The following is a 24071-nucleotide window of genomic DNA, read 5'->3' on the forward strand; positions in this document are numbered from 1 at the left end:
ATACTCCTCAACTTATGATAGGGTTATGTCCTGAAAAAACTTGTGAGTCAAAATATGTGTGTAGCTGACTTGGAACTGTGGCTTGCTGCAGCTACCCAGTGTTGCAAGAAAATTACTGAATTCATATTGCTTTTGTACCACTGTAAAGCAGAAAACTCTTTTTTTTTTTTTTTTTTTTGAGATGGAGTTTTGCTCTTCTTGCCCAGGCTAGAGTGCAATGGTGCCATCTCGGCTCATCGTAACCTCCGCCTCCAGGGTTCAAGCGATTCTTCTGCCTCAGCCTCCCAAGTAGCTAGGATTACAGGCATGCACCACCACACTTGGCTAATTTTGTATTTTTAGTAGAGATGGAGTTTCTCCATGTTGGTCAGGCTGGTCTCAAACTCTCGACCTCAGGTGATCCACCTGCCTCAGCCTCCCAAAGTGTTGGGATTACAGGTGTGAGCCACCACTCCCAGCCATAAAGTTGAAAACTCTTAAGTTGAACTGTAATATTTTTTAATGCTTCTGCTCCATTTAACTAATGAGTATGTTGAGTAGTAAATCAACCCAATTTATCATCATCTTAGTCCAGTTTGTGCTGCTATAACAAAATACCACATACTTGGTAATTTACAAAGAACAGAAATTTATTTCTCACAGTTCTGGAGGCTGGAAAGTCCAAGATTAAGGTGCTGGGAGGCTTGGGCTCAGTCTCTTTGCATCCAAGATGATGCCTTGAATGCTGTATTCTCTAAAGGAGAGGAACATTGTGTGTCCTCACATCGCAGAAGAGTGAGATAGAGTGAGCCCACTCCTGCAAGCCCTTTTTATAGCTGCATTAATCCATTCATGAGGGTGGAGACACCTATCTTTAGGCCTCACCTTCCATCAGTGTGTCATTAGGGATTAAGTTTTAACATGAGTTTTGGAGGAGACAAAAAAATTCAAACCATAGCAGACATAAACATGTCAAGAATTGTAAAGGGCCTGAGGTTTTACTCTACTTGCTGGCTAACAGATTTTGTTAGTGCCTGCGGAAGAGTCAAAGGACAGAATATTGCAGCAACATAATTAGCTAGGGTAGCAGCATTCGCACCTGTTCCGGAGCCTCACTTTTCACAGAGCGATACAGAGGGCTCCCTGACACTTGAACCTGTATAAGCTTGCATCAAAGTAGGGGAGCCTTGAATTATAGAACCTGAATCTTTTATAATGGACAGTAAGCATGTCTATCCTTTGCTTTGGAGAGAGACACTTTATTTTCCTGCTTACCAACATCCTTCAAAAGATAGTCTTGAACAGAGGCAGTCGGTGATTTTATTCTCAAGCAGAAATGCAAGAGGTGTGAAGAACCATCTTTCAGCATTTTGTAAGGCAGAAAAAGCAAGTGGGTATTTGTAAGATGGCCTAAATAAGTGACTTGCTGGCTTTAGGAAGCAGGGGATCTATTTTTGGAGCTTCTTTGTACTATTCATTGCTTTTTCTTGGTAGTGAAAGATACTCAGCCCTCTGTTTTGTGGAGTTTTGTGTCTTCTTTTTATTAATGCTTCTGTTTATATATAAAAGTTCAAATAAGTGAAAACAGAATGATGGAGTGGTATCATTTTTATTTAGTAAAACTGTATTGAGGCATAGTGTTTTGAACAAGAAAGGTTAAAAAACCATGGAAGCTAGATGGTGTTCCAGGACAACTTCAGATATTCAGACTGGGTTTCTGAGAGATCTCTGAGATTAAACTCCTTCAAACTGAAATTTTATTAAACAGTCTTAACACAAAGAGCATCTAGTGACTTACTGTCTTCTAGACTAAAGATTATCACAGATCAAAGGGCTCTAAATCTCACAACCTAATGGAGGGAACATTCACTCTTGTCAGTGTTTAAACTTCAAGCAAATAGCAAAGACAAGGAACTTAGTATCTAATTTCTCAAGTCAGCATGATATCTTTGAATTTATTTTGGATCTCTCTAAATTTGACTTTGTTGACTATCCTCCTGGCTGCTTTAGTACCCTTTATTCTATGTCATCCTATTTTTCCTCTGCCTTTTAAAACCATCATTTCTTTTTATGCTATTCAATTGATGGGCTTTGCTAAGATTGAGCCTTCTACATTTATTCCTCCATCCCTGACCCCCTCACTAGCCTCCCCTTATAGATCTCTCCATTGCTATAATATCACATCTTATCTGTATGCACATCACTCTGAAGTTTGCTTTGCTCTTGTATTCCAAAATCACATTTCCAACTGCCACCTGAAAGTTTCCTTGAAGGTGTTTTCCCAATACCTTAAAACTTTGTAATTCTAGTTTGAATGTATTTACCAAAAGGGCAGGGGCAAAAGCATGTTTTAATTTTAATATTTTACTCTTTTAAAAGAAGTTCCCCAAACAAATTATTTTGATAAATCTTTATGGCTTTTTTTATGGATGTTGTTTTGTAAATTCCATTTTATATTTGTAAATTATGCTTTCTCATATTAAATATTTGTCATATTTTCATTGACAAAACTAAGGGCTTGGATTTTTACATTTATCCTTCACATTCTTCCACCTCCCTTCCCACCTCTCATCCCCTCCCTTACAAGGACAAAATGTTTTAAATGCTGTAATCTTACATGGGGTTTGGGTTTTTTATTATTTTTATTGGTGATAATTCTGTCACAGGATCCTTAGGGTGCCACTTTTCCAGCCAGAAACCTCTGTGGCTGGTGGCGCCTCTGCCTGAGTTTTGCTCGGACCCACTGGGCTTTTCTGCCCACTTGGCCCAGCAGGCTGTACTTGGCTTGTGCTATTGGCCTGGATCCTACACCTGCCAAGGGTGAGCCAGGCACAGAGCTGTGAAGAGGGTGTGAGTGAGCCTGAGGTCCGGCCACTGCACACAGCCAGGCATGCTGGCTGCAGTGGAGTGGACAGCTGTAGGTGCAGGCACAGTCGCCAGCTCTGTGTAAGGATGTGGCTGGACCAGGCGTACCACAAGTGTTTTCCCCCATGGGCACCAGGGAACGTGGTGGTACCTGGAAGCTTGGAGATATTGGAAATAGCAGAGCCCCAAAGAGAGTGTCACAGCTCTGGTGTCACAGCTCTGATCACAGCCCTTGCTTCTGAGCTCCCCAAAGGGCCACAGCTCCTCTTCTTCTTGTTACCCGCAATGTGGTGACCAGTGGGCCTGTTTCAGTCCTGTTTGTGTTATAGCTCTTTCAGTCCTGCCATTTGGCAGGTCCTGAGTTCTTGTCCAGCCTTCAGGAAGAATGAGGTATGTGGACAGCTGGAGGGTGAGCAGGGCAAAGAGGAGCTTCATTGAGCAACAGAACAGCTCTCAGGAGACCCGAAGTGGGTAGGTCCTTCTGCCATCAGGTTGTCCTGAGGAGTGTCCAGCTCTCAGCAGAGAGGATACCTGGAGTGGGTAGCTCCTGTCCACAGGCAGGCCGTCCTCACAAACGTCTAGCTCTCAGCAGAGAGGACACCTGGAGTGGGTAGCTCCTTTCTGCAGGTAGGTCATCCTGACAAGTGTCCTGCTGTCAGTGGAGAGGAGACCCAGAGTCGGTAGCTTCTTTGTGTAGGCAGGTTGTCCCAATGTGTGTCCAGCTCTCAGTGGAGAGGAGACCCGGAATGGGTAGCTCCTATCTGGCATCCTGACTAGTGTCCACTTCTCAGTGGAGAGGAGACCCAGAGTGAGTAGCTGCTATCCTCAGCCTGATGAGTGTCCAGCTGTCAGCAGAGAGAAGACCTGCAGTGGGTGGCTTCTTTCTGCAGGCAGGTTGTCCCAATGAGTGTCTAACTCTCAGCAGAGAGGAGAGCTGGAGTGGGTGGCTCCTTTCCATAGGCAGGGTGTCCCAACAAATGTCTAGCTCTCAGTGGAGAGGAGACCCAGAGTGGGTAGCTCCTTCTCAGAGCTGGTAGTCCTGACTCAGTCCTGGCTGAGTCGGGTTTTTATGGGCTTCAGAGGGGAGGAAGTGCATGCTGATTGGTCCATAGGCAGACCCAGAAAAAGCACCATAAGTTCTTGCTCTGGGCCACAGACTCTACCCAGTGCTGACAGCCTGCCCTCCATGCTTCAGGGTGTCCCTGGCTTGAAGGTGGGGCTTCACCAGGGACTCACTCCTTTCTGCCCAAGAGCCTCTCTGCCTCCTGCTGCCATCAATCATGTTGTCCATGGTGCCTGGACTGTTCGTGCTGAGGGGCGCTTGCAGAACTGCGCCGAGCCACCCTTAGCCTCCCTCCCATGCTCATTGGCACCCAAAGTCTGGAGGGGACCAAGGTGGCAGGGAGCTGGTGTGTCAGCGCCACCTTGAGCACATGAATACCTAGGTGGGTCATGACAGTGGCTTGGCTCAGCCTTAACTTTGGTCTGAAATCAGAACAGGCAAAAAGTTTTTCTGGGATTAGGGAGAGACCAGGCAGTAGAAGCAGGCACTTCGGAGCCTGTTGGGGCAGGGGGTACTTCCTGGGTTTTTGAGAGTGGAGGGATACCTGGGTCCACAGCCATGGCTGGGTGGCTGCAGCTGTGCCTGGGTAAGTGGGGCTCCCACCCCACCAACTTGGAAAAGAGCAGGATTCCTGCCTGCTCCCAGCTCCCACTGGCTTCATGGAGTACGCAGCCCTGGCCATGCCTCCCCGGCTGCAGCCAGTGTCTTCACGGAGACCACTCCAGATGGGCCACCCGAGCCATCAATTCAGTCTGTATTTATTAAGGAGAAGACAAATCTTGTGTTACTTTTCCTCTCTTTGTAGGTCTCTGTGCCTTGCGGAGAATCCTGAAAAAACAGCCTAACCTCCCTGATGTCAAGGTGGCTGGACTGGTGAAGATTACTCTGAATGATTTCTTGCAGGCAATGAATGACATCAGACCCAGTGCCATGAGGGAAATAGCAATTGATGTCCCAAATGTAAGTAATTTGTATCCCACACTAGCTACACTGTTTGAATTAAACTCTGAAAAAAATTTAGGGCAACATGATACAACCCCATCTCTACAAAAAGTACAAAAATTAGTTGAGTGTGGTGGTGCACACCTGTAGTCCCAGCTGCCGCTGAGGTGGGAGGATCATTTGAGCCCTGGGGAATGTTGAGGCTGCAGTGAGCCATGGTTGTGCCATTGCACTTCAGCCTGGGTGACAGAGTGAGACCCTGTCTCAAAAACAAAAAACAAAACACCCAAAAAACTATGTTACAATACTACAAGCAGGATACTCCTATTGATACAATCCATTGATCTTACTCAAATTTTTTCAGTTTTACTTGCGTGTGTGTGTTTATTTAGTTTTATACAGTTTTATCTCATGAAAAGGTTTGTGTATTCATCACGGGATACTGAGTAGTTCTGTCACCACAAAGATCCCTCATGTTGTCTTTTATAATCAAACCCACCTCATTCCTCCCCTCATTTCTAAATTTTTATTTCAGAAAGTTTATATAAATGGAATCGTACTGTATACGACCTTTTGGAATTAGCTTTTTTCACATATGAATAAGATTGTTTGTCTTTTTGTGTACCTTAACTTATTTCACTATTCCTCAGATTCATCTATGTTATTATAAGTGACAGTATTTTCTTCTTTTTATAAGGCCAGATAATATTCCATTATGCCACATTTCTTTATACCATTATACCACATTTTCTTTCTCTGTTCATCTGTTGTGGGACACTTAGATTGATTCCGTATCTTGGCTGTTGTGAATAATGCTGCAGTGAACATGAGAGTGCAGATATCCCTTTGAGATATTTCATTTCCTTTTGCTATGTACCCAGTAGTAGGATTGTTGGATCTTTTGGTAACCTAACACTTTGAGTTGGATTGTTGGATCTTTTGGTAACCTAACATTTTGAGGAACCACCAAACTGTTTTCCATAATGTCCTTACCACTTTACATTCCCACCAACAGTGTACAAGGGTTTCTTTTTCTCCATATCCTTGGCAACACTTACTTTCATCTTTTTGATAGTGGCCTTCCTAACAGATGTGAGGTGATATCTCATTATAGTTTTGATTTGCATTACCCTGATGATTAGTGGTGTTGAACATATTTTCATATACCAGTTAGCCGTTTGTATGTCTTCTTTTAACAAATGTTACTCAGATCCTTTGCCCATTTTTAATCAGGTTGTTTGTTTTTTTTCGCTTTTGAGTTGTTTGAATTTCTTAATATGTATTTTAGTATTTTGGATAGTAACCTCTTATCTCATATATGGTTCACACATGTTTTCTCCCATTCCATAGGTTGTCTCTTTACTCTGTTTCCTTTGTTGTGCAGAGCTTTCTAGTTTGATGCAGTCCTGCCAATTTTTGCTTTTCTTGACTCTGCTTTTGGAGTGTATCCAAAAATTCATTGCCCTGACCCATGCCATAAAGCTTTTCCTTATGTTTTCTTCTAGTAGTTTTACAGTTTTAGGTATTATGTTTAAATATTTAATCCATTTTGAGCTGATTTTTTGTATGTGGTGTGAGAAGACAGGCCAGTTTCATATGTGGATATACAGTTTATCATGTGGATATCATGTGGATATACAGTTTTCCTGACACCATTTTTTAAAGAGATTGTACTTTCATCATTGTGTGTTCTTCAGTACCTTTGTAGATCAATTGATTTTACATGCATGGATTTATTTCTGGACGCCCTATTCTGTTTCATTTACTTGTATGTCTGTTTTTATGCCAGTGTCATGCTGTCTTGATTATCATAGCTTTGTAGTATATTTTAAAATCAGATAGTGTGATGCGTACAGCTTTTTTTTTTTTTTTTGCTTGAGATTACTTTGACTATGTGGTGACTTCTATGTTTCCTTATGAATTTTAGGGTTGTTTTTCATATTTTAGGGAAAAGTGCCATTGGAATTTTGGTAGGGGTTACATTAAATCTGTAGACAATTTTGGGTAGTATGGATATTTTAATAGTGTTATTTTTTTAAATTCATGAACATTAGACATTATTCTATGTATTTGTGTCTTCTATTTATTTTATCAGTATTTTATAGTTTTCAGCGTACAGGTCCTTCACTGTCTTGGTTAAGTTTTTTCTATATATTTAAAAAGTACTATTGTAAATGAGATTTTCTTTTTTTAATTTTTTGGATAGTTGTTAGAGTATAGAAATGCTACTGACTTTTGTTGTTGTCGATTTTGTATCCTGCCAATTTACTGAATTCATTTATTGGTTTTAATTTTTTTTTTGGTGGAATATTTAGGGTTTCCTTTATATAAGATTATGTCATCTGCAAACAGACAATTTTTTTCTTCTTTTTCAATTTGGATGCATTGTATTTCTTTTTCTTGCCTAATTTCCCTGGCTACAACTTTCAGTACTATAATATACAAATGGTGAGAGTGAGCATTTTGTCTTGCTCTTCATCTTAGAGGACAAGTTTTTAGCTTTTCATTGTTGGGTATGATATTAGCTGTGAGCTTGTCATATATAGTGTTATGATGTTGAGGTACATTTTTTCTAATGTATTGAGAGTTTCTGTCATGAAAGGATGTTGAATTTTGTCAAATGCTTTTTCTGCATCTATTGATATGATTATATGATTTTTATTCTTTGTCCTTTTAAGGTGGCATATCATGTTGATTGATTTGCATATGTCCAACCAGCAGCCTTGCATCCTAGGGATGAATCTCATTGGATTATGGTGTATGATCCTTTTAATGTGCTATTGAATTTGGTTTGCAAATATTTTGTTGAGGATATTTCCATCTATGTTCGCCAGGGATATTGGCCTGTAATCTTTTATTCTTACAGCATTCTTGTATCACATTAATGCTGACCTCATAAAGTGAGTTTGGAAGTGTTCCTTTCTCTTCAGTTTATTGGAAGTTTGGTGAATTCTATGAAACATTTAAAGAAAAAGTGATGCTAATGCTTGAGAAGCATAACTTCTTGGGTCTTGGAGTTTTCTTTGTTAGGGAGCTTTTTGATTATTGATCTATTCCCCTCACTCATTGATTGACCTATTCAGATTTTCTTTATGATTCATTTTTGGTAGGTTGTATGTTTCTAGGAATTTATTTCTTTCTTCTTGGTTGGCCAAATTGTTGCCATGTAGTTGTTCATTAATCTCTTATGATTGTATTTTTGTGGTATCAATTGTAGTGTCTCCTGTTTCATTTCTGATTTTATTTATTTGAATCTTCTTTCTTTTTTTCATAGTAGTCTAGGCAAAGGTTTGTCAATTTTGCTTATCTTTTGAAAAAACAACTTATATTGATCTTTTTATATTATTTCTTATATTGATCTTTTAAATTATTTTTTCTAGTCTCCATTTCATTTATTTCTGCTCTGATCTTTAGTATTTCCTTCCTTCTGCTAACTCTGGGCTTAATTTGTTTTTTTTTCTATTTGTTGTGTAAAATTAGGTTGTTCATTTGAGATATTTCTTTTTTTCTTAATGTAGGTATTTATTGCTATAAACTTTCCTCGTAGAACTGCTTTTGCTATATCAAAGTTTTGGTATGTTGTGTTTCTGTTTTCATTTGTTTTAAGATTTTCTTTATTTTTCTTTTGATTTCTTCTTTGACCCATTGGTTGTTCAGGAGTATGTTGTTTAATTTCCAGATATTAGTGAATTTTCCAATTTTTTTTCTTGTTATTCATTTCGGGTTCATATAATTGTGGACAGAAAAGATACGTGATATGATTTTAGTCTTCTTAAATTTTTTAGACTTGTTTTGTGGTCTAAGATATGATCTATCCTTTAGAATGTTTCATGTGCACTTGAAAAGAATGTGTATTTGAGAGATCCATAGATGGTTCACATCACAGGACTCTGTACAGACAACCCCCAGTACCAACCCGGAGCTGGGTAGACTTGCTAGGTGGCTAGACCTGGAAGACAGACAACAATCACTGCAGTTAGGCTCACAGGAAGACACATCCATAGGAAAAGAGGGGAGAGTACTATATCAACGGAATATCCCATGGGACAAAAGGATTCAAACAACAGTCTTCAGCCTTGGATCTTCCTCTGACAGAGCCTACCCAATGAGAAGGAACCAGAAAACCAACCCTGTTAATATGCCAAAACAAGGCTCTTCAACACCCCTCAAAAATCACAGTAGGGATGTGTTTCTATTTGTGTCGTCTCTTTCTTTCAGTGGTGTTTTGTAGTTTTTCTTGTAGAAGTCTTTCGACTCCTTGGTTAGGTGTATTCCTAAGTATTTTATTTCTTTTGCAGCTGTTGTAAAAGGGGTTGAGTTCTTGATTTGGTTGCTGTTGGTGTATAGAAAGCTACTGATTTGTATACATTAATCTTGTATCCGGAAACTTTGTTGAATTATTTCGTCAGTTCTAGGAGCTTTGCTCCTAAGGAGGAGTCCTTAGGGTTTTCAAGGTAAACGATCATATCAGCAGTGACAGTTTTACTTCCTCTTTACTGATTTGGATGCCTTTTATTTCTTTCTATTGTCTGATTGCTCTGGCTAGGACTTCCAATGCTATAATGAAGAGGAGTGGTGAGAGTGAGCATCCTTGTCTTCTTCCAGTTCTCGGAGGGATTACTTTCAACATTTCCACATTCAGTATTATGTTGGCTGTGCCTTTGTCATAAATGGCTTTCATTACATTAAGGTATGTCCCATGTATGCCGATTTTGCTGACAGTTTTAATCATAAAGCGATACTGGATTTTGTTGAGTACTTTTTCTGCATCTGTTGAGATGATCATGTGATTGTGTTTTTAATTGTGTTTATGTGGTGTATCCCATTTATTGACTTGCATATGTTAAACCATCCCTGCATCCCTGGTATGGAACCCACTTGATCATGGTGGATTATCCTTTTAGTATGTTGTTGGATTTGGTTAGCTAGTATTTTTTTAAGTAAGGATTTTAGCATGAGTGTTCATCAAGGATATTGGTCTGTAGTTTTCTTTTTTGGTTATGTCACTTTCTGGTTTTGGTATTAGGGTGATGCTGGCTTCATAAAATGAATTAGGGACGGTTCCTTCTATCTCTGTCTTGTGGAGTAGTGTCAAAAGGATTGAAGGATTGGTACCAATTCTTCTTTGAATATCTGGTGGAATTCTGCTGTAAATCTGTCTAGTCCTGGGCTTTTTTTGGTTGGTAATTTTTTTTTTTTTTCTTTTTTTTGAGATGGAGTTTTGCTCTTGTTGTCCAGGCTGGAGTGCAGTGGTGCAATCTCAGCTCATTGCAACCTCTGCCTCCTGGGTTCAAGCAATTCTCCTCCCTCAGCCTCCCAAGTAGCTGGGATTACAGGCATGTGCCACCACGCCCGGCTAATTTTGTATTTTTAGTAGAGATGGGGTTTCTCCATCTTGGTCAGGCTGGTCTCGAACTCCCGACCTCAGGTGATCCACCCGCCTCAGCCTCTCAATGTGCTGGGATTACAGGTGTGAGCCACCATGCCTGGCTGGTAAGTTTTAAATTAACATTTCTATCTCGCTGCTTGTTATTGGTCTGTGATTCAGGGTATCTAATTCTTCGTGATTTAAGCTAGGAGGGTTGTATTTTTCCAGGAATTTGTTCATCTCTTCTAGGTTTTCTAATTTACGTGCATACAGGTGTTCATAGTAGCCTTGAATGATCTTTTGTATTTCAGTGGTGTCAATTATAATATCTCCTGTTTCATTTCTTAGTGAGGTTATTTAGATTTTCTCTCTTCTTTTCTTGGTTAATCTTGCTAATGGTTTATTTATTTTATCTTTTCAAAAAACCAGCTTTTTGTTTCATTTATCTTTTCTATTTTTTTTTTTTTCAGTTTTATTTAGTTCTGCTCTGATCTTGGTAATTTCCTTTCTTCTGCTTGGTTTGGGGTTCGGTTTGTTCTAGTTTCTCTAGTTCCTTGAGGTGTGACCTTAGAATGTCAGTTTGTGCTCTTTCAGACTTTTTGACGTAGGCGCTTTGGGCTATGAATTTTCCTCTTAGCACCACCTTTGCTGTATCCCAGAGGTTTTGATAGGCTGTATCATTATTGTCATTCAGTTTGAAGAATTTTTAAATTTTCATCTTGATTTCGTTTTTGACCCAGCACTCATTCAGGAGCAGGTGATTAAATTTTCATGTATTTGCATGGTTCTGAAGGTTCCTTTTGGAGTTGATTTCCAATTTTGTCCCATGGTGGTCTGAGAGAGTGCTTGACATAATTTCAATTTTCTTAAATTTATTGAGGCTTGTTTTATGGTCTATCACATGGTCTCTCTTAGAGTTCCATGCGCTGTTGAATAGAATGTGTATTCTGCGATTGTTGGATGAAATGTTCTGTATGTATCTGTTAAGTCCATTTGTTCCAAGGTATAGTTTAAATCCATTTTTTCTTTGTTGACTTTCCGTCTTGATGACCTGTCTAGTGCTGTCGGTGGATTACTGAAGTCCCCTACTATTATTTTGTTGCTGTCTATCTCATTTCTTAGGTCTCTTAGTAATTGTTTTATGCCTTTGGGAACTCCAATATTAGGTGTGTATTATTCTAAGTGAAGTAACTCAGGAATGGAAAACCAAACATCATATGTTCTCACTGATATGTGGGAGCTAAGCTATAAGGACACAAAGTCATAAGAATATAATGGACTTTGGGGTTTTGGGGGGAAGAGGGTGAGGGATAAAAGACTACAAATAAGGTGCAGTGTGCACTGCTTGGGTGATGGCTGCACCAAAATGTCACAAATCACCACTAAGGAACTTACTCATATAACAAATACCACCTGTACTCCCAATAACTTATGGAAAAATAAAAAATATTAATAATAATAAAAAAGAAAATAATGTGTATTCTGCTGCCATTGGGTGTAGTGTTCTGTATATGTCTGTTAGGTCCATTTAGTCTATAGTGCTCTTCAATTCTGCTGTTACCTTATTGATTTTCTATCTTGATGATTTGCCCATTGTTGAAAGTGGGTTTTTGAAGTCTCTTACTGTTCCTATATAGCTGTGTGTTACTCCCTTCAGTTCTTTTAATGTTTTCTTTGTGTATTTAGGTGCTCCAGTGTTCAGTGCATATATATTTACAATCACTATATCCTGTTAATGAATTGACTCTTTTATCATTATATGACCTTCTTTGTCTTTTTTGACAGTTTTGACTTAGTCTGTTTCGTCTGATACAAGTATAGCTACCCCTGCTCTATTTTGATTGCTATTTGCATGAAAATTGCTGTGAAATAGCATGATTGCTATTTCATGCAAACAGCAGTCAAAATAGAGCTGAAGACTCTATTTTGAGAGTCTTCAGACTCTTTAAGAACACATCTAGAATACTTTCGCTTCAGCTTGAAGAACACATGTAGAGTATTTTAAATTAAAATCTTTAAATTAGAGTCTGTTATAGGTAGCATAATTTTGAATCTTGTTGTTTAATCCACTCAGCCACTCTGTCTTTTGACTGGAGAATTTAATCTCCTTCCATTTGAAGCAATTATTGATAGGAAAGGGCTTACTAGAGCTATTTTATTGTTTTCGTTTTGTAGTACCTTTGTTCCTTTCTTCTCTTGCTGTTTTCCTTTGTGATGTGAATTTTTTTTTTTTGTGATATTCTTTGATTCTTTTCTCTTTATCCTTTGTGTATCTATTACATGATTTTTCTTTGTGATTACTCTGAGGCTTACGTAAAACACCTTCCAGTTGAAACAGTCTATTTTAAGCTGATGATAACATTGGTCACACACACAAACTCTACGCTTTAATTTCTCCTGCCACCATATTTTATGTTACTGATGTCACATTTTGCATCTTTTATATGTTGTGTATTCACTGACAAATTATTGTGGCTATTGCTATTTGTAATTTTTTTTTAACTTTTACACTTGTAGCTAAAAATGACTTATGTGCTTGTACTATACTATTATAGTATTCTGGGTTTGTCTGTATTCTTACCTTTACAGGGGGTTTTGTACTTTCATATGCTTTCATGTTAGTTAGCATCCCTTCATGTTAACTTGATGAACTGCCTCTAGTGTTGCTGAATACCTACATTTTTATTTGGTTATGTCTTTATTGCTCTCTTATTTTTTAGGGCCAGCCTTTTCTGGTATACTGTTGTTTGTTGGCAGGTTTTTTTTTTTTTTTTTTCCTTTTTCTTTTATAACTTCCAATATATCATCTTACTCTCTCCTGGCCTGCAATGGTTTGTCTGAGAAATCTGGTCATAGTCTGATGATGGTTTCCTTATATGTAATGAGTTGCTTTTCTCTTGCTGCTTTCAAAATTTGTTGACTTTTGAGAATATGATTATGACATATATTGGTGAAGCTCTCTTTGTTTTAATCTATTTGGAGTTCTTTAGGCTTTATGGATTCAAATCCAAATCCATATAGCCTAAAGAACTCCAAATACACTAAAGCAAATTAGGTACATTTCCCTCTCCAGATTTTGGAAGTTTTTTGTCATTCTTTCTTTCTTTCTTTCTTCTCTCTTTTTTTTTTTTTCGAGATGGAGTCTCTCTGTCGCCAGGCTGGAGTGCAGTAGTGTGATCTTGGCTCACTGCAACCTCTGACTTCCTGGTTCAAGCGATACTCCTGCCTCAGCCTCCCGAGTAGCTGGGATTATAGGCACATGCCACCATGCCCAGCTAATTTCTATATTTTTAGTAGAGACGGAGTTTCATATGTGGCCAGGATGGTCCTGATCTCCTGACCTCATGATGTGCCTGCCTTGGCCTCCCAAAGTGCTGGGATTACAGGCCTGAGCCACCGTGCCCAGCCCATTATTTCTTTAAGTAAATTTTCTGCCCCTTTCTCTGCTTCTTCTGGGTCTCTTGTAATGTGTACATTAGTTTGCTTAATATTGTGTTCTAAGTCCCTCTTAGACTTTTTTCACTCTTCCTTCTTTTTTCTTTTGGTTTTTGTGACAAGATAATTTCAGAAGCTCTGTGTTTGAGTTTGCTGATTCTGCTGTTGTATTGAGTCTGCTGTTGAAGCTTGCTGTTGAATATTTAATTCACTCATTGAATTCTTCAGTTTCAGAATTTCTGTTTGGTTCTTTTTTATACTTTCTCTCTTTCTTGAATTCTTCATTTTGTTCATGCATTGTTTTCCTGGATTCATGTTATTTGAGTTCTCTTGTAGCTACTCCTCTTCTATAAGATGATTATTTTTTAATACTTACCTGGCAGTATATGTATCATCAGTTGTTTAGTATCTGCTACTGGTGCTTAATTTCGTTCCTTTGGTGTCCTATTTCTCTAATTATTAGTAATTGTTGTGGACTTGTTTTATTGTCTTTGCATGTGAAAAAGTGAACACCACTTCTTGTCTTTACAGATTGGTTTCTGTTGGGAAAGCCCTTCACTAGTCAGCTTGTCTAGTGGTTCTGGGTAGGCTGTCTTGCTGCTGGAGTCGTTTGGTATCTGGGTCAGGTGGATGGTCTTGATGTCTAGGTCCAAGGAGGGCAGGCTTAGTGCTGGAATGGGGCTGGAGACTGAGGCCACAGGGAAAACTCTGGAGCCTCTGGACACTGGGGCTGACCTGGAGCCTGTGTCTATGGGGGTGATCCTGAAGGCTGAGTTCATGGATGCCGCCTGGCACTGAGGTGGGCCTTGAATTCAGCACCATAGTGGTAGGTCTAGAGCCTGAGACCAGCCTGAGTCTACAGTGGCTGGTTTGGAATTTAGGGCTGCAGGTGCAAGCCTGGCTCTTGTGTAGGCCTAGAGCGTAAGTCTGCAGGGATCCATCCTGGGGCTGTGGGGGCTGACCTTGGGCTGGGACAGGGCAAGTACTAGAATCTGTGGGAGAGTTGGATGCTTATGCCACCCTTCTTCCATGTGGACAGCATTTCTCTCCACATTGTGCTGCCAGAAGTTGGGGGTGGGATGAAGCATTTAATGAGAAACTTTACTTCCTAGTTTCTTCAATGCATGTTTTCTTATTTTTTTTTTTTTTGAGACGAAGTCTCCCTTTGTTGCCCAGGCTAGAGTGCAGTGGTGTGATCACGGCTCACTGCAGCTTCGGTCTCCTGAGTTTAGTTGACCCTCCCACCTCAGTACCTGAATAGCTAGGACTACAGGTGTATGCCACCACACCTAGCTAATTTTTTGTTTTACTTTATTTTTTGTAGACATGGGGTCTCACTATGTTACTCAGGGTAGTCTTGAATTCCTAGTCTCAAGCAGTCTGCTCACCTGGGCATCCCAAACTGCTGGGATTACAGGTGTGAGCTACTGTGCCTGGCCTGTTTCCTTATTTTTGTTCTCCACCCAGGTACTCTAATCTCTCACTTGGATTCCTTAGCTGTTGTGAAGGTATTTTTAAGTGTGGGCAGTTTTCAAATTGATATTTCTTTGAGGAAAGAGCAGTAGAAACTGCTATTTTGCCATCTTTCCATCATCAATTTCATCATAGTTGTACTGTTTCTTGCAAAAGCTCTAGCATTACAATTATTTGAAAACTTAGAGCCTTTTTAGAGAGTCTGGCCTAGTTGTATCCTTTACCTCATTGTGTATAGGCATTTCAGTATCCATAGTTCTCTCGGTCATTGACTAATATTTTTACATTGTTAGCTAAAAATAAAACAAAAAACAAAACAAAGGAAACTAAAATGATATTAGATAAATGAAGCAGACTATGTGGAATGATAAGGATTTGTTTTCAGTTTTTTTTTTTTTTTTTTTTTTTTTAAAGAGAAAGGAGCTCACTCTGTCACCCAGGCTGGAGTGCAGTGGTGCAAAGCTAACTTAACTGTAGCTTCAAATTTCTCTGCTCAAATAATCCTCTCGACTCAGCCTTCTGAGTAGTTGCAATAGCAGGCACATGCCATTGCACCTTGCTAAATTTTTTATTTTTTGTAGAGACAAAGTCTTGCTTTGTTGCCCAGAGTGGTCTGGAACTTGTGGCTTCAAGTGAACTTCTTGCCTCAGCCTCCCAAAGTGCTAAAATTGCCAGTGCAAGTCACCATGCTGGACCTGTTTTCACTTTTAAAAGTGACTATATTCCTCGAACAATGTGTTTTGTGGTCATATAAGTTTTGGGATTGTTGGTTTAAATAAAACCAATAGTTTCTTTTCTTCTGGACTTCTCAGTCTTTTAATATGCTAATATTTATCATTATGAAGTGATCAAAAGGATTTCTTATGGAAACTTAGTTGTCATGGCTTGGGGAGCAGTGACTTTTTGTATTTTGCAATGTGATTGCAATAAATGACCACAAGTTCTTCCCATTACTGTGTGTTTGCCCTTTTATGTTGCAGTTTTGTACTCCTATGATAAAGGAAATGGAATCAGTTTTTGCAGGCTTTAAGTCTGTGCCTGGCCCTTTTACTTTCTTTGTCCAGTGTGATATCAGCAATCATGATGCACACAGGCTTGAAAGTGCTGAGGCTTGCCTTCCCTTGCTGCTCTTTTAAATCCTGCCTTATCTATATTAAGAAATATTTACTAGCTTCCTGGAGGATGACAGACCCTGTGGAACAGAATGAGCCCTCATAGCTGAGAATCCTTCTACCCAGCTGTCCTGTCAATTACCAGACATGTGACATCATGCTGGACTATCCTATCCCAATTGAAGTTTGTCCACACCAGAAGAATCACCCAGTTAACTCTCAGAACTGTCAGAAATAATACATGTCTGTTGCTTAAAGTTGCTAATTTTTGGGGTAATTAAAAAAAGCTAAAGGATGCATATACTTGTTAACTTTTTATGTAATACAGTTGTTTTGTAAATTTAGGCTGAGAACAGTGCTCTATGGATAGGAACATTCTCTAAGGACTTACTGCTAGTTTAGGTTACTTAGTGTGGTTTTGAATTCTTTTTGAGACATTTTCAAATTCACTTAAGTTTTAAGTTAATTTTCAAAAATTTCTATAGCAGAACATGCTCATTTAATGTAAATAATTTGACAAATGGAATTATGTAATAATGGATGATTGATGTTGGGTTAGTAGAAACTTTCCTTAGAATTGATGTTATAAAACCTTGGCTGATGATTATGAGTTTTTTAAATTTGTAATATTGATCTACATTTTATTGCCTACTGTTGCGTAAAATAATGGGTCAGGTAGAGGCCCTGTCATCAAATGCCACATGTCAGAATTTCAGGTGATAGTTACAAACTACACCAATCAGAAACACTTTCGAGTTTAAAACAGTTTGTAACTAAAGAACATACAGTGAGGTTTTAAACTTAAAATTACTGCCAATGGGGAATGTGTTTAAACAGCATCCACTCTTGGAATTACCAAACTGATTTATTCATCATAGGAACTGGTACTACAACTGCATATTTAATTGCTGTAATGAAAGATTTTTTCCTTTATTTTCCTTTAATACAGTATTTACAATCCATGGACTTGTGCCATTTTCCATTTGGCACTTTATTATTTGGCCTAAGGCCATGGTGTACTGTGATGTTCCTCATGAGCTCTGGAGTGATTAACACTGGTGAAAGTACTTTCTTATACTGCATTTTATGCTTGCTTCAGATAATAAAAATTTTCCTGAGAAGTCAACATTTCTGTAATTGGATTCCTAAAAATTCAGTTTCCTGATTTCTGGCAATTACATCTACAAAAATTTCTCCAGATTATTTCTGCAGATGGTTAATACTTATTTTGGTATAGAAAACCTGTATCAAATGGCTAATTATCAACATTTAAGAAATAGTATAATGGGCATTTAGCATGTTTTCAGAAAAGATTTTAGTGCATAAAGTTAAAATTTCCAAATCACACTTGCCTACTTATATTTAAGTTTGCTAGAAAGGTGCTAGGATGGAAATATTGCCAGTGAAAATATAAATGTTAATACATTACTAACTTTAGGAGACCACAAGTGTTAGCCACTTACTTAAATGTAATGTTTCCTTCTTTTGGAGCTTCTGAATGGTGATTACAGTGACATTAAGGTCAAATGCATTTTCTTTACAGCATGAATCCTTACAATTTAGAAATATGCTAATATACATTGTGAAATTCCAATTTTCTTATCCAGAGATAACAGCTATTAACATTTTGTTACAGTTCCTGTAAGATTTTGTGTGTGTGTGTGTGTGTGTGTATGTATATACGTATATTAGAGATGGAGTGTCACTCTGTCACCTATGCTGGAGTGCAGCAGCACAATCTCAGCTCCCTGCACCCTTCACCTACCAGGTTCAAGGGATTCTCCTGCCTCAGCCCCCCGAATAGCTTAGAGTACAGGCACGTGCCACTATGCCTGGCTAATTTTTGTATTTTTTTTTTTTTTAGTAGAGATGAGGTTTTACCTTGTTGGCCAGGCTGGTCTCTAACTCCTGACCTCAGGTGATCTACTTACCTCAGTCTCCCAGAGTACTGGGATTACAGGTGTGAGCCACAGCGCCTAGCCTTCTTTGTATATTTTGATGTAGTTGATCTTAAGATATATGTAGTTTTATATTCTGCTTTTTCTACTTAAAATTATATAGTAAACATTTTACTTTAAAATTTGTTGGCAAAACTTTTTAAATGACTACACCAAAGACTTTTATATGGACAAACTGTAATTGGTTGATCCTCCTTCACTCTCAAATATTTAGGCTTTTGTCTATTTTTCCATACCATTGTTATAAATATATTTGTGTGTAAATCTTTGCATTTATGATTTTTAGAAATAAAATTGTAAGATTGAAATGTATGATTTTTAAAGCTTGTGACATATATCAAGTTTTTGTTTTCAGAAAGGTTATTCTAATTTATGATATATGATAAAAATTTAAAATTATAAAAACCTTAAGCAGGAACTCATTTTCACTTTGATTATTTTCTTTTTACTTTTCACTAATTTATTTTCTTAACTTTTGGATAGATCTTTATTATCAGAAATTGATAGTGAATAATCTTTAGATAAATGCAGATTTTAGAAAATGAAAAATAATTATGAATTATATATCTTCTTCCTATAAAAGTGTTAAAGTTTTAGATAAACGGGTATAGCTGGGCCATTACTTTCAATGGATTTTACAGTACATGACAGTAGGTTCTTACCTTTTATTTATATCCTTAGTACTTAGCATATGAATAGCACATAGTAGATACCCAGACAATATTTGTTGAGTGAATAACTGTAATTTTCATGAATAAACCTCATATTAAATGATAAATTTCAGATATATGTGAAAATGAATTTCTCATCCTTCTTCTTTACCAAAGTACAATAAAGTCTATTATTACCCTCATAAAACACTTAGATTTTTCATATTTTATAGAGCAGCTGATTTCTTTTGTGATTTCTAATCCATGTTGAGTGAATTTAACATTTTTAGAATAAAAATGCCTATAATAGTACTATGCTATCTACTCTGGAAGGATATAAAGAAGTCTTTTATGTTTTCTGCAGAAATATTTTGCTGCTTTTGTCTACTATTAAAAATTCTTATTTTAGTAAGGTAAACAAAAAAATAGTGCTTTTAATGTTTGTATTCATATATTATCATTATGATAAGTTTCTCTGTGTGCACCATAACAATTATCAGTGATAAATGGCGTTCTTAACCAAATATATACAAATTGAGTATCATCAAGTTTAATTCTTTCATGCATCTACACTTGCCTCCCCTCATCTCCATGCTTTCTTATTTCATTTTATGTAGCGTTTTATGTTGTTCCTTATTATTTGGAAGTAATTCATCTTTATACTTTTTGATCTTGCCTTTGGATTCTAGTTTTCAGAATTTGGACATTTGGTTCACAATGAGCTAATGTATAAACCATTAGAGAGGTAGTACTCCATTTTCTTGTGAACCCAGTTTTGTAAAGTGAACTGCAGCCAGAGCCTCAGGACTAATTGTATAACACCAAACCCCTTGGTAAGCTCCGATCCAGGTTAAACTTAGAGGTCGTTGGCTATCAAATTGAGTGTATACCACATATCATTAGTTAAATAAACATTTCTTATTTACTCCCGTTTTAAAATGTAGCAATTTTCTTAATTATATGAATAATCAAAAAACTTTCACTAATTACATATTTAAAAGGTACTACTATATTTTCACCTGGCACCTTTTTAGATGAGCCTAGAACATCAGAATGTGACAGTCAGTTGAGTTTCATAGGATGAGCTCATTAGCAGTACATTTCTGGTGCAAAGGTTTGAGTGAAGTAGTTTAATTGACTATAATTATATTTTATTCTTCATATGCCCTTAGGATAATTAGAAGAAATTCATTTTAGTTTTTATTCTTTAAATTCAGTACTGCATTTTATATTTTATTTTTTTACAGGCTCAAACATTGAGGGTTTCTATGATGCTTTATTAAAGATTGCTTTTTTTGGAATAAATAGTATAACCTGTGGAAATGCTATTAATTCCATATTGGTTCTTGGCAGGGCTTTTAAAGTTGGTTTCTTTTGATTTGCTTCTTGTTGTCTAGACAGAAAAGTGTCTTCTATCACTCCCAAGATCCCAGTCTTTCTTGCCAACTTCTCTTGTGCATTTTTATAGTTTTAAGTAATAGCAATTGAACAGGAAAGCACATTTGGGAAAGTAGATTACTTTTTACCAGGAAATAGTGCCAAAATTAAGATTGTAGTTTTAATCTCCTTAAATATTTCAGAAGTTTAACTCTTTCATTTCACTGTTCTTTTTATACCTTACTTTTCTTGGGCTTTTATAAAGGAGGAAAAATGGGAGAGATAGCAAAAGTTACTGGAAGGATCATCGATTCCTGTCCTCAGCTCTGATCCTGATTAACTTTTGGTGAAATCAAATAGCCTTCCTCTCAGGCTGTAAATGGAAAATTTAATTTGCAATTTCTGATGGTTATCTTGTTCGGTATTTAGAAATAATGTTGAAGTTGTGATAGAGGCATATGCTTTGCTTCTTTGTACATTTGATCAGTACTCTGTAAATACTTCATTAGTGTTTGCTATAGGTACATATTTTCATATAGAGTAAAGGAGATAATAATTTACATAAAGACTAGTACCCACTAGTAGGGTTAATGTGGTTCTTTTGTGGTATCACACTTCATCACTTTACTATATGCAGATATGAAGTAATTGTACACTCATTTGATCTCCCTTTAGTTCACTGGTCCCATTACTTCACAGTGTGATCTTTCCAAAAGAAATTACTAATATAACTTAAAGTCTATCAGCCTAACTGCCTGTTGATCATCTCTAGGATGAAATCTGTGCTCTTTAGTCTCCTCCTCTACTTTCATCTCACTTTATGCTCTAGTCTTGTTGAACCACTTCATATTTTTGCACATGCTGTCCTCCCATCTGCCTGAAAAACTATTTTATGACCTCTCGGTTACCAAAGATCCTGTAATGTGTACACCTCATGCCCTTCATACACATGAACTCCAAATACACATATATGCCTTGCGGACATAATTGTGTTTTGTGTACCTTTGTATCCCTAGTGCTTGGCAAATAATAACAACTAACTTAATGTTAGTTGAATGGCTGAGTGGGTATTTTGTGAAGCGGTTTATGGTAGTTCTGTTTTTTCAGAAATAGTTCTTTTGCCTTTCCATATGTATTAGTCAGGATTCTCAAGAGAAACAACCAATGGGGTAGATGGATGGATAGATGGGTGGGTGGATGGATGGGTAGGTAGATAAATAGGTAGCTAGGTAGATAGCTAGGTAGGTAGGTAGATGGATGGATGGATGGATGGATGGATAGATAGATAGATAGATAGATAGATAGATAGATAGATAGAGAGGAGAGGACATTTATTGGGGGAATTGGCTCACACAATTATGGAGGCTGAGAAGTCCCTCATAGGCCGCCTGCAAGCTGGAGATTTAGGGAAGCCTATAGAAGGTAGTGCGACTCAGTCCAAGTCCCAGAGTCTTATAATCAGGGAAGCCAGTGGTGTAATTCTCAGTCTGAGACTGAAGGCCTGAGAACCCAGGGGGCTGCTGGTATAAGTCCCAGAGTCCAAAGGCTGGAGAACCGAGTGTTCCAATATCCAAGGACAAGTAAAGAAAGATATTCTAGTTCCAGGAAAAAGAGCAAATTTTGCCTTTTTACTGCCTTTTTATTCTGTCTGGGCTCTTAGCTGATTGGATGGTGCCTGCCCACATTGAGGGCTGATCTTCCCTACTGAGTTCATTGACTCCCACCATTCTCCTTTGGAAACATCCTCACAGATACACCCAGAAATAATGCTTTACTAGCTATTAGATATCCCTTTATTCAGTCAAGTTGACACCTAAAATTAGCCATCACACCATATGTTTTTGTTGGGTAGCAGCTTTATTTAGATGTAATTCACATACCAAACAATTTACTCATTTAAAGGTACAATTCCATGGTCTTTAGTATATCCATGAAATCAAGTAACCATCTCCACAGTCAATTTTTAAAGATTTTTCAGCATCCTAAAAAGAAACGTTGTGCCCTGTACTTATCACCTCCCAACCTGCCCATCTCACTTAGATAATCACTTCGATTTGCCTGTTCTGTACATTTTATATAAATGGAATCATAGAATATGTGGCTCTTTGTGACTGGATTATTTTACTTAGCATAGGTTTTCCAGGTTCATGCATGTTGTAGCATGTATCAGTATTTAATTTTTTTAAACTGCCAGATCATATTCCATTGTGTTGATATAGCCCATTTGATTTATCAGTTCATCAGTTGATGGACAATTGGGTTGTTTCTACTTTTTGGCTATTATGATAATCCTGCTGTGAACATTCATGTACAAGTTTTTGTTTGAACACTTGCTTTTAATTCTTTAAGGTACATATCTAGAAGTGGAATTGCTGAGTTATATGGTAACTTTATGTTTAACCTTTTGAGGAGCTTCTAGATATTTTCCAAAGTGTCTGTACCATTTTACATTCTTACCAGTAGTATATAGAGAGTTCCTATTTTTTCCACTTCTTTGCTAACACTTGTTATTATTTGTCTTTTTTATTATAGCTATCCTAGTGGGTGTGAAGTATTATTTCATTGTGGTTTTGACTTTCATTTCCTAAATGACTAATGATGTTGAGTGTCCTTTTATTTGCTTATTGACCATTTGTATTGTTTCTGCTTTAGGGAAATGTCTAGTCAGATCCTTTTCCTTTTTTAATTGGATGATTTGTCTTTGTATTATCGAGTTGTGAGAGCTCTTTATGTATTCTAGATATGATTCCTTTATCAGATATGTTATTTGCACATATATTTTTCCATTCAGTTGGTTGTCTCTTTCACTTTCTTGATAGGGTTCTTTGAAGCACAAAAGTTTAAAAAAAAATTTCGATTAAGTCCAGTATCTTTTTGTTGTTGTTGTTGAATGTACCTTTGGTGTCACATTTGAAAAACTGTTGTCAAATCCAAGGGCTTTAAGGTTTACTCTGTTTTTTCCTTCTAAGAGTTTTATAATTTTAACTCTTACATTTAGATCTTTGATGCATTTTTATTCCCCTAGACAGGGTTAACCCTATTTCTATGTGTAACCGTAGTCTTCTAGAAACTTTAATTATAACTTGAAGTTTTGAGAACTATATATGGGGAAAGTTTGTTTATTTTTACTGTGATAAAATATGCATAACATAAAATGCACCATTTTTAAGTGTACAGTGTGGCATCATTAAGTGAATTTGCGTTGCTGTGCAGCCATCACTGGATCCATCTCCAGAACTTCTTTTCAAACAAACTCTATACTCGTTAAACAGTTACTCCTGATCCCCATTCATCATTAAGTATGATGTTAGCTTTTAAGAATGGGAGAACATTTTTGCAATCTACTCATCTGACAAAGGGCTAATATCCAGAACCTACAAAGAACTCAAACAAATTTACAAGAAAAAAACAAACAACCCCATCAAAAAGTGGGCAAAGGATATGAACAGACATTTCTCAAAAGAAGACATTCATACAGCCAACAGACACATGAAAAAATGCTCATCATCACTGGCCATCAGAGAAATGCAAATCAAAACCACAATGAGATACCATCTCACACCAGTTAGAATGGCGATCATTAAAAAGTCAGGAAACAACAGGTGCTGGAGAGGATGTGGAGAAATAGGAACACTTTTACACTGTTGGTGGGATTGTAAACTAGTTCAACCATTATGGAAAACAGTATGGCGATTCCTCAAGGATCTAGAACTAGATGTACCATATGACCCAGCCATCCCATTACTGGGTATATACCCAAAGGATTATAAATTATGCTGCTATAAAGACACATGCACACGTATGTTTATTGCAGCACTATTCACAATAGCAAAGACTTGGAATCAACCC

General features: G+C 37.5%; 1 protein-coding gene across 18 annotated transcripts in view; it reads left to right on the plus strand.

Annotated features, from left to right (window-relative positions):
* The window catches only part of AFG2A (AFG2 AAA ATPase homolog A), a 396759-nt gene that overhangs the window by 45386 nt on the left and 327302 nt on the right, over positions 1 to 24071 (plus strand). For 14 of the 18 annotated variants that reach the window (XR_012435051.1, XR_012435050.1, XR_012435052.1 and 11 more), the window contains one exon: positions 4713 to 4867. The exons of 2 other annotated variants lie outside the window; for them this stretch is intronic. Coding sequence is in view for 10 of the 16 variants with exons in the window: in XM_045391842.3 (XP_045247777.2) it covers positions 4713 to 4867 (155 nt within the window). In the remaining 6 variants the exon portion in view is untranslated. Of the gene's footprint in view, positions 1 to 4712; positions 4868 to 9395; positions 9540 to 24071 lie in introns of all 18 variants that reach the window. 2 more of the 18 variants (XR_012435054.1, XR_012435055.1) reach the window with 1 other exon arrangement.

This window comes from Macaca fascicularis, chromosome 5 (genome assembly GCF_037993035.2).
Source record: "Macaca fascicularis isolate 582-1 chromosome 5, T2T-MFA8v1.1".
Taxonomy (NCBI): Eukaryota; Metazoa; Chordata; class Mammalia; order Primates; family Cercopithecidae; genus Macaca; species Macaca fascicularis.